The 10,465-nt window shown below is 52.6% G+C and overlaps 1 protein-coding gene across 1 annotated transcript in view; it reads left to right on the top strand.

The window, feature by feature from the left end:
* The window catches only part of Otop3 (otopetrin 3), an 8,687-nt gene extending 415 nt beyond the window's left edge, over positions 1-8,272 (top strand). Inside the window, 18 exon segments of the mRNA XM_038328888.2 lie at positions 1,309-1,383; positions 1,385-1,712; positions 1,714-1,738; positions 1,835-1,905; positions 1,907-1,954; positions 1,956-1,973; positions 3,088-3,137; positions 3,412-3,531; positions 3,883-3,891; positions 6,184-6,256; positions 6,258-6,357; positions 6,360-6,469; positions 6,471-6,629; positions 6,631-6,960; positions 6,962-7,006; positions 8,100-8,192; positions 8,194-8,220; positions 8,222-8,272. Coding sequence (XP_038184816.2) covers positions 1,309-1,383; positions 1,385-1,712; positions 1,714-1,738; positions 1,835-1,905; positions 1,907-1,954; positions 1,956-1,973; positions 3,088-3,137; positions 3,412-3,531; positions 3,883-3,891; positions 6,184-6,256; positions 6,258-6,357; positions 6,360-6,469; positions 6,471-6,629; positions 6,631-6,960; positions 6,962-7,006; positions 8,100-8,192; positions 8,194-8,220; positions 8,222-8,272 — 1,732 coding nt within the window.
* The last annotated feature ends 2,193 nt before the right edge of the window (positions 8,273-10,465 follow it).

The following is a 10,465-nucleotide window of genomic DNA, read 5'->3' as shown; positions in this document are numbered from 1 at the left end:
GGAGGACAGAGCCTTAAGTGACCTCAAGGGACAGCACGGCAGCTATTGGGTGGCCCAAGGTTGGGCCCTGGCAAGTGGTGACAGTGGGTGGCCTGAGAGAAAAACTTCAGATGAGCAAGGAAATAAGCAAGAGACATTCAGGGGGAAGAGAAGGGTTCAGGCAGTACCCTCTTGCTATGCAACACATTCACAGACAGCCAAGAGGAGACTGGGAACAGACAGAGTTTGGGGCAGTTAAAGTCAAGGGCATGGCATGCATGTTGATCCTTACCCCATCCTGTACACATGGCAGCTTGGCGAATCACAGAGTTTTGCCTCCAAACCTTCATTGAGTCTAAAGATACATTTTAGTTATAGTGATAACTTTTTGTTTTGTATTTTAAGACAGGATTTCACTGTGTATCCCTGGCTATCCTGGGGCTCTGTAGGCCCATGCTGGTCCTCAGACTCACAGAGATCAACCTGCCTTTGCCGTCCCGAGTGCTGGGATTAAAGGCGTGCGCCACCACTGCCTGGCCACTTTTTTTTCTTATTTATTATGAACACTGGGGTTCTTAGGAGCTAGAGGGGACTCTCTCTCTCCAGCTCCTTCATCCTTCCTGCAGAAGAAACTCTGTTTAAACCCACTGGGTGTATCTAGACCTTGCCTGCATCTCCAGATACTACACTGTACCCCTAATAGAGTATTATTCCAGACCACTGCGTTCCTTCCCACCAAGCTAAAACTCAACCTCAGGACCCTTCTCAACACAACCCTGTAGGCACTCACACCCCTACCATCAGGGGAGCCAGCCCCTGCCCTCCTGATTTCATGAGTGGAATTTCTCTGTAAACAAGCAAGCTCACACTAACTTTTGCTGATGAAAAATTCCAGCTCCAAAAAAATACCCAATGAAAGGACAGCACTCAAGGAACCCTTGGGTGAACTAGACGAAGCTATTATCACACTCTAAGACAAAGCATTGAGTTAAGAAGTGAGGTGGCCCAGTCATGGGTGGGGAGGGAAAGGTAGCTCTCAATCTTTTATGCCTCATGTGCAGCATGAAGGACTTCTGTATACATACCTCGGTCTGTCTCAGTCTTGAGTCCTATATGGGATATGGGGCAGCTCCAGTGTCCCAGCTAGAAAGGCTTCATAGTATGCTCTTACCACACAGACATTAGTAGCTGGGGTGGGCTCCAATGCAGATCTTCTTATGAGCTGATCTTCTCTCTCTCTCTCTCTCTCTCTCTCTCTCTCTCTCTCTCTCTCTCTCTCTCTCTCTCTCTCTCTCTCTCTCTCTCTCTCTCTCTCTCTCTCTCTCTCTCTCTCTCTCTCTCAGCCCCTGCCCAGGTAACACCCGTGTCATCTTCAGAAGCAGAGACCACCGAAGCAGCATCTCACCTATGACCAAGCAGACATGCCAACCAATCACCCAGGGCTCCCATGCCCTCCAAAGCAGAAGTCCTGGCTAGCACGTCATTTCTCCCTGCTGTTGAGGAGAGACCGACAGGCCCAGAAGGCCGGGCAGCTCTTCTCGGGGCTCCTGGCCCTCAATGTGGTATTTCTGGGTGGGGCATTCATCTGTAGCATGATCTTCAACAACGTGGCTGTCACTCTGGGTGATGTGTGGATCCTGCTGGCTGCGCTGAAGGTCCTCTCCCTGTCGTGGCTCCTCTACTATATAGTGGGCACCACACGGAAGCCGCATGCAGTGCTGTACCGTGACCCATCATGCAGGACCCATTTGGGTGAGGGGTAAGCGCTTGGTGCTAGGAGGGTGGAGAGGGCTGGGGAAGGAGAACCTGCTCGGGAGCAGGTGCCTGTGCCCACCCGCCCATCCTCTCCTGCCAGGCTCCCTGGTGCTCTTTGGCAGCTGCACTATTTGCCTGAATGCATTCCGCATGGGCTACGATGTGAGCCACAGTTCACTGCAAGTCAGAAGTGGAGCTCATCTTTCCGGTCATTGAGATTCATCTTCATGAGTGTCCAGGTGACGGGTTTCCCACACCCCCATACCTCCAGGGACACAGACCACTCAACCTACCCTAAAACCAGCCACAGAGGCAACGTCTCCATGCTCCAGGGTGTAGACATACACCAGGCATAGCCCGCCTCTGTGCACCTGCACCCACACAGCACTCCTCTGCACGTGTGCATCTCCACACACACCTGTCGACACCTACAAACACCTTCATCTAGATGCGCCTGCATGTTCTTATACCCAGCTCCCCAGACACCCCGGCTTCTCCATCTGTTGAGTCCTCTACTATGCTGGCACTTACATCACCCTTATTTTCTCACGAGGTAGGTGTCTCCCCTTCGCCAAGTGGTGGAGACTGAGGCCCTTTGCACAGCTGAGCGAGCCACAGTCCTGGGATGCTTACCACTGGCCCAGTACTGCACAGAAAAAGGAAATGGCAGAGCCAGGATTCCAACCTAGGCTTCCTTATGGAAGCCTGCCTTCCCTCCATTGCATACACACACACGCACACACACACACACCACACACACACACATACACACACACACCCAACTGAGATGCTCACCCTATGTACCACACAACACACACACCACACATACACATATAACTGAGGTGCTCATACTATGTACCATCACACACCACACACATACACACACAACTGAGGTGCTCACCCTATGTACCACCACACCACGCACACACACACACACACACACACACCACACTACACAAACATACATACATACACACCTGAGGTACTCACCCTATGTACCGCCACACCACACACACACACACACACACACACACCCAACTGAGATGCTCACCCTATGTACCACCACACCACACACACACACACACACACACATATATAACTGACGTGCTCACCCTATGTACCACCACACTACACACACAACGGAGGTTCTCACCCTATGTACCACCACACATGCAACACAACTGAGGTGCTCACACTATGTACCACCACACCACACAGCACACACACACACACACACACACACCTGAGGTGTTTGCCCTATGTACCACACACACACACACACATATACACAGACCACACACACACACAACTGAGGTCACTATCACCTGGGCTCAAGACCCCTGTCTCTTCCAGACGTGGGTGCTGTGGAGACACTGCAAAGACTGTGTTCAGGTGCAGACCAAACCTCACCAGGTGAGACATCCCCCTGCTGGAGGTCCTTCTGGGGCTCTCTGTTTCCACCACCCTCAGCTTCCCAGACAGGAAGGACCTGAAGCTGCGGGTTAGCATAGGCTACATTCCAAGTGACCCCTAATAAAATCCTACCACCTCTGTGATCTGTTTCTGAGACTGAGCAGTCACCCCAACAGCAGAGAGCGGTGAGGATGTGGCTCTGGGAACTATCCAGACTGTGTAAGCCACGTGTGTAAGCCACGTGTGTGAGCAGAATGTGGCCCTTCCTCCAGGTTGTGGCCTCATGCTGACCTTGGCCACGAATCTGCTGCTGTGGGTTCTGGCTGTGACCAATGACTCCATGCACCGTGAGATCGAGGCCGAGCTCGACGCCCTCATGGAAAAGTTCTCAGGTACCATGGGGACCAGAACTTCCACCCATCACATTATGTGTGTGCACGCACACACACACACACACACACACACACACCAACACACACCAACGTCAACTAGGTAGGCAACACAGTTATGGAGTTGGGGGCACACTCAAGGTCAGGTCGTTGTTAAACAGAAAAGTGTGGGCTGTAGAGATGGCTCAGTCCTATAAAGTGTTTCTCACACAAGTAGAGGGGCCTATGTTTGGTTCCCTGGGGGCTCACGTGTAAAATTCTAGGCATAGCCAGGCACTGTGGCATAGTCCATTAGTCCCCATAGTATTTGGGAGGTAGAGGCAAGACAGATCTCTGTGAGTTCAAGGTCTACGTAGTGAGTTCCAAACCAGCTAGGGCTACACAGTGAGAACCTATCTTAAAAAAAAAAAAAAAAAAAAAAAAAAAAAGAAAGAAAGAAAAAAAAGAAAAAAAAAAAAAAGACCATGCAAACAGATCAGATCAGTCCCAAGGGCTCACTGGCCAGCCATTCTAGAACTGTCAGCTAATGAGATACTGCCAAAAAAAAAAAAAAAAAAAAAAAAGCAAAGCAGATACTTCCTAAGGGACTACATCCTCATGAGTGTCTTCTGGTTTGTATGTGCATGTGCACACATTTACATGCATGCACACATGCAACACACAGAGATCATTGTGTCAATGCACCACACCACACACACAACACTCTTCATTGTGTCCATGGTCCCCTTCATGCCCATCAGGGTCTGGCACTTGATGTCCTAATCGCTGCAGTCACTTGCCGTCAGCAAACCAGCCACTGATCCTGGCTGAGTGGAATCACTGAGAAGCCTTTCAGGCATGAACCCGCCCATGCCATTTGCATTTTCCTTGTAAGAGACTAAAAAAGCCTCTTTGGGGCTGAAAGGAATGCTGTCCCTAACGCAATCTTAATATCTAAACATACCAGGAGGGAAAGGAGACTTGTGGATAGACAGCTCTCTCCAAATCATCCTGCCTGGCTAATCCTGAGTGTGTATAGTCCGCCCTTTAAAGCAACATCCCATAAATCCACATGGGGAGCATGTAATCTGTGGGATTCAGCACACCTATGTGTCTGCCCACCCACAGGTGGCAATCGTGACCGGTGTGCACCAGCTCTCATGCATTCACACACCCAGCGCATGAATCATGGCATGTCTGTATGTTTGTGGCCTTCCCTTACGTTCTGTTTGCACTTTGCACAAAAAGTGCAAAGAGGAAGCTTGGGCCCCAGTGATGTCATGGATGTGTGTTTGTATGTCTGCGGCTATGGGTTGGAACAGAGCTTCCATTCAGGCAGGGATAGCGCTCTACCCACTGAGCCACACCCAGAGTTTTAATTTATTATTATTGGGCAATTTCTGGAGCTCAGTGGCCTGTCAGTTTAGCCAAAACAACCAGGTTCAGTGAGAGACCCTGTCTCATAAACATTAGGTGGAGAAGCAACTAAGGAAGACAAATAAACATCAAGCCTACCACACACACCCACACACAACCACACACACACACCCCAAATATACAACATAGTGATTACGTTTTTCCTGAGGCAGGTTTAGCCAAGGCTAACCCAAATTCCTGATCCTTCTGCCTCAGTTTCCCAAGTGCTGGGATTATAGGTGTGAGCTACTATTCCAATTTAAGTCTTGTTTGTTAGTTTGTTGTTTTGCAGGATAGGGGTTCAAACTCAGGGCCTTATGTTAGGTAAGAGCTCTACTACAAAGCCACATTCCTTATCCTTGACTTTCTGAAACAGAGTTTAACTGTGTAGCCCAGGCCTGGCCTCAAACTTGAGATCCTTTGGCCTTGGTCTCCTAAGCTCTGGAATTTCAGGTGTGTGTCACCACACCTGGCACTTCGGTTAACACTCTATTTTTTTTAATAATTTATGTTGTTTGGCGTGTGGCTATTGGTGTGTGAGAGTCTGTGGCACAAGAATGTGGCTGTCCGCAGAGGCAGCAGGGCAGCAGATCCCAAGGAACCTGAGTTATGGTGGTTGTGAGCCCCTGATGTGGGGTGCTGAGAACTGAAACCTGGATCCTGCGGGGACAGCCCACTGAGTGATCTCTGACGCCTCTGGTAAGGGTTTTCCAGTTGCTTCCCAGTGGTGGCATTCGGCTCCTTCCCTCTCCTCTGCTTTTCCTAGATGTACAGCCCAAAGTCTGACTTGGTTTCAGCTCCAGCATTTTGGCACCCGTGAGCCCAGTGACACTGTGCATTCATCCAGAGTCATTGACTTCTAGTTACCCCAGTGTGTCACGCTGAGGGCCGGTCACCGCATTCAGGTGTGGCAGCCCAGTTTCTTGTTGCAAATGACGGGTTTTGCTCTGCCAACCGAGCAAAATGTGGGGAGGTGATGCTTGGAATCAGGGAGAGCATGCCTGAAATGTTTTCTGAAAGTTTGGCACCTGGAGTCTCGAATCCCTTTGTCAAAGAGTGGTCATTTTGTGATTTCCAGTCTCCTATTGCTCCAGCCTCAGATGTTTCCACATCTGTAAGACAAACATCTGGCTGGGTCCCGTCCGAATCCAGTGTGCTCCAGGAGGTGGGTGAGAGTGATCAATGGCACCAGGGTTTCCAGTTGCAGGGGCCTGCCTGAGATGCTGTCTCCTCCTGCCCTAACCCCCCTCAGGTAACGGACGAACACTTGCATGTGTCTCAATGCCACAGTGTGCGAGGTCTTCCGGAAGGGCTACCTGATGCTCTAACCCATTCAGCACCGAGTACTGCCTCATCTGCTGTGCGGTACTCTTCGTCATGTGGAAGAACGTGGGCCGCCGCCTGGCAGCCCACTCAAGTGCCCATCCCAACAGACCACCTTCCGCCTGCACGGGGTCATCTTTGGGCCCCTGCTGGGCCTTTTGGCGCTGGTGGCTGGTGTGTGCGTCTTTGTGCTCTTCCAGATCGAGGCAAAAGCGGCCCCGAATAGGCCGCCAGTACTTCACCCTCTACTATGCATACTATGTGGTCGTGCTGCCCACCATGAGCCTGGCGTGCCTGGCAGGCACAGCCATTCATGGGCTGGAGGAGCGAGAACTGGACACACTCAAGAACCCCACCGCAGCCTGGGATGTGGTTGCTGCTGATGGGCGCTGCCCTGGGCCAGATGGGCATTGCCTACTTCTCCATCGTGGCTATCGTGGCCACCCGGCCACATGAGCTGCTCAACCAGCTCATCCTGGCCTACTCCCTGCTGCTTATCCTACAACACATCACCCAGAACCTCTTCATCATCGAGGGCCTGCACCGCCGCCCGCTCTGGGAGCCTGTGCTCTCGGATACGGATGAGATAGGAAAGCAGGATGCTGAGCTGCCCCGCAGAGGCTCCCTGAGGGAGCTGGGCCAGGATCTACGGAGAGCCTCAAGGGCCTACATTCACTCCTACAGCCACCTCAATTGGAAACGAAGGGGTGCTCAAGGAAATCTCGCTCTTCCTCATCCTCTGCAACATTACGGTGAGTATCTAGGCAGAAACTCCTGGGGCGTGGGAGTGGTCCCGTGGACCTTACTTAGGAAGTCTCTCATCTCTAAGCGCGCTTGATGCTGCTTGAGAGCCAGGAATATCTCCAGCAGCTCCCTGCAAGCTGCCTGTCATGAATTCGTGTGCTCAGCACACAGCAAAGCCCTCTTTACAAATGTGTGCGACTCTGACCCCCAGAAGCTTTTGGTCTTGATGGGGAAGGTGCCAGGGGGCCTGTTAGAAAATGACCACTGAACTTGTCATATGTTGAATTCAGCTAGAAGAAAAGACCAGAACTATTTATTTTCTATTAATCCCTAGTGGAATCAGAGGTCGGCACTGGTCTCTTAGCATCTGTTGGCTGCTAAGTAGCTGGCCCAAAGGTCCATGCGCTCTCTCCACACCTCCTCTAATCATCACAACACACCTCCAAATGACAGGCAGTGTTGCTGTCCGTCCCCCTCCCCTTTGGACAAACTGGAGCGTATGTTGTCTGTTCGGGTCCCGGCTCTCACCGCCTGTAACTGGCAGATATGGGACAGCTCAGGGTTGTTTAAGCCTGAAACACACCCCAGATGTGAAGCAGCTGGGCTAGGCCTAGAAGAAGTGATAAATTGGCTTTAAACTGTGTCAGGAGTTCAGTGACAGAAGCCTGTGTCCCAAGAGTCAACGTGTGTTTTCCTGGAAGGTGGACAAGGTTGATCTTGGCTTTGGCAAACGGGTAAAATTCTCACAGGAGAGCAGGAGGGGGGATGCAGGTGGCTGTAATTAGCAGAAGTAGTAAAACCTGTGCTCGGGGCTTAGGGCACAAACAGTCCAACTTGGCAGTATAGATTGCTGGCTGAGAGGTCCTGCCAAATGCTATGTATAAGGCAACCCTCTGGGGCTCAACCAGGCCTCAAGCAAGCCAACCAACATGGCCATGACTTTCCGTGTCGGGGGTAAGAAAGACATCAGGGCTGGGGACCTTGCTCTGAAAAGTCCAGGATGAATGCTAGACCAACTGTAGGGTTCCCGGTCAGCCTCACAGGAGCTGAGCATCTTGGGAGAGCCCCTCCCTCACACAGCAGCCTCCTCTCTCTCCCCAGCTGTGGATGATGCCTGCATTTGGCATACACCCCGAGTTTGAGAACGGGCTGGAAAAGGATTTTTACGGCTACAGGACCTGGTTCACCATTGTCAAACTTCGGCCTGCCTCTGGGGGTCTTCTAATCGCATGCATTCTGTTGGGGGACTGGTGGAAGTCTATCTGGGGGCCTGAGTGCCCAGCCAAATCAGCCACAGCAGAAGCCCCGAAGTACCAAGGCAGAAGAGGAAGCGTGGCCTCTCTGGGGCAGATACATCACGTGAAGGGGTGCGGACACCTGCCCGGAGTTCCCAAAGTGATCTTTCCTCAGCCTGACTGAGAGGGGAGGTTACCACCTGGAGCTCAAACCAAGGGCAGGGCGTGGAAGTGGAGCCTGACCACAGCCTCTTCGCATCAGCCCATATGGTTACGCATGTACACAGGTGACAGGAAAAGGCTGCTAATCCGTGAGGGTCAGTGTGAAATCATGGCATCTCATGGCTGGAAAGGGGCTGATTGGTCCTGTGGAAGATACTCCTGGATATCCTGGAAGCTCAGAACTCCTGCTGGGAGCTGAGAATGCAGCACTCCAAGCTTGGCAGGCAGCCCCGCCCCTCTCCCCCATACACCCCATCTTCTAATGAAGCTCATTAATTAGCTGCCAGGCAGGGCTCAACAGCTCTTTCCTGCTTCCATAAACCCTGTTTGTTTGATCGATTCCATTCAGCCTCTGTGGCATTTGTTCCTGGAGACAGACCTGCCACTCCAGTGTGGCCACAGAATGGTCCTCTCAAGCAAGACAGTCCCGTTCCTCAGCCAGGAGCGGTCGACACCAGGTACTCTCTGTCTGATCCACGGACAGAGGCAGGTAGAGATGAGTCTAGGCTTGCAGAGCCCCGACCTCCACCCTTGGCCTGCACTGTTTTGGAACAGTCTCCAGGACATTTCTGCAACTTGCTCACTATGGATGGTCACGGTGGTCCTGCTTGCCCAGTGCCTAGGCCCCGGTCCCCTGAGCCACTGGGTGGGCCAGGAAGAAGGTGAGCAAGCAGGTAACACCAGCACTCCATCCATTTCTCTGAGCCCAGAACAAATTGTCCAGGGCCCAAAGAGTGTGGCCCTGGCCCTGCAGCCAAAGTTCTGCCCTTTCTGAAATGCCTCTGCTCCCAAGAAGCCACACACTGTTAAAGTCACACACTGTCAACCAGGCCCCAGGCCCTTCAACACTTGTTCTGACTACCTGTGGTCATGCAAAGAACTTAGCCAGGCCTTTGGTCTCTCCTGTGTGAGTTTTACTCTGCGTTGCCATAGCCAAACACTGGGTGACAGAGCCCGATCCTGCAGCCCCATACCCCCCTCCCCGCAATGACAGATGATGGCTCAGTCAGAGAGCAAGAGACCTCAGGGGATGGGCTCTGGGTTGCAGAGTCCCCAACTGTCCTGAAATAAGAGGCCCCCAGTCATGCACTTCCCCCAACCCCAGGCACACAGAGAGGCACAGCACACAGAGGGACATGTTTATTGTGTAAAGTGGCCGATTGTGCAGAGCAAAGATTGCATGACACAGGGGAGGCAAGGAGATCCAGAGGCCAGAGCTGGGACTGGCGGAGTCCCACCTCCCGCACACCCAGGCAGTGGGTAGGGCAGGGACACTGACATTCTTCAGGTCCCACCAGTCAGGCAACATCCACCGACCCAAAGACAGGAACAGGGGACCCTCGACACCCCACTCCTAAAACACACTCACCAGGCTTGTTTTCTAGACTGCCAGCCCAGCCTCCATGGCCAGCCACCCTTTCCCCCAGGGGCCCTGGCAGGGAGCGGGCCTGGACCAGTAGTCTCCAGCTAGGTAGCCAGGACTTCCTTCACCATGACAGGTGCCCCAAGGGACAGCACATGGCTCCTTTTTTGGGAAAACCTATTAGGGCACAGTAAGCCGGCAACTTCCAGGAGCAGACAGCACAAGGGCAGGTCTTGGAGGAGGAGCCAAGGTGGGCAAGGGCTCTGGTGGGGCTTGTATCTCCGGAGACAAAAGGCTCCTAGGAAAACAGCCTAGAGGACAGGCTTTCTTCATCCATTGTCTCCAGCCACATGGGCACCTGGGACCTGCCAGCCAGGACCGACCAACCGACTTGTCCCTCGCCCTGATCACGGTCCTTTAGGTTGGGGGAGCACTGGGGCCTAAGACCAGCCCTCCTGGCCCTGTTCCCTCAGGTCCCCATCCTCACACCCGCTGGATCTCAAACAGCTTCACGTCCGTATCGTACCAGATGGGCGGGTTCCACGTTCCTATAGAGGGAGTGAGCCGTCATCTTCTAGAAGGGGGTACCTTGGAGCAAAAGAGCTAGCTAGCTACAAGGCCCCCACCCATCCTGATGCCCCCAATCT

This window comes from Arvicola amphibius, chromosome 4, assembly GCF_903992535.2.
Source record: "Arvicola amphibius chromosome 4, mArvAmp1.2, whole genome shotgun sequence".
NCBI classification, from domain to species: domain Eukaryota; kingdom Metazoa; phylum Chordata; class Mammalia; order Rodentia; family Cricetidae; genus Arvicola; species Arvicola amphibius.
The sequence above is the reverse complement of the archived record's forward strand: the minus strand, read 5'-3'. Positions and strand labels throughout refer to the sequence as shown.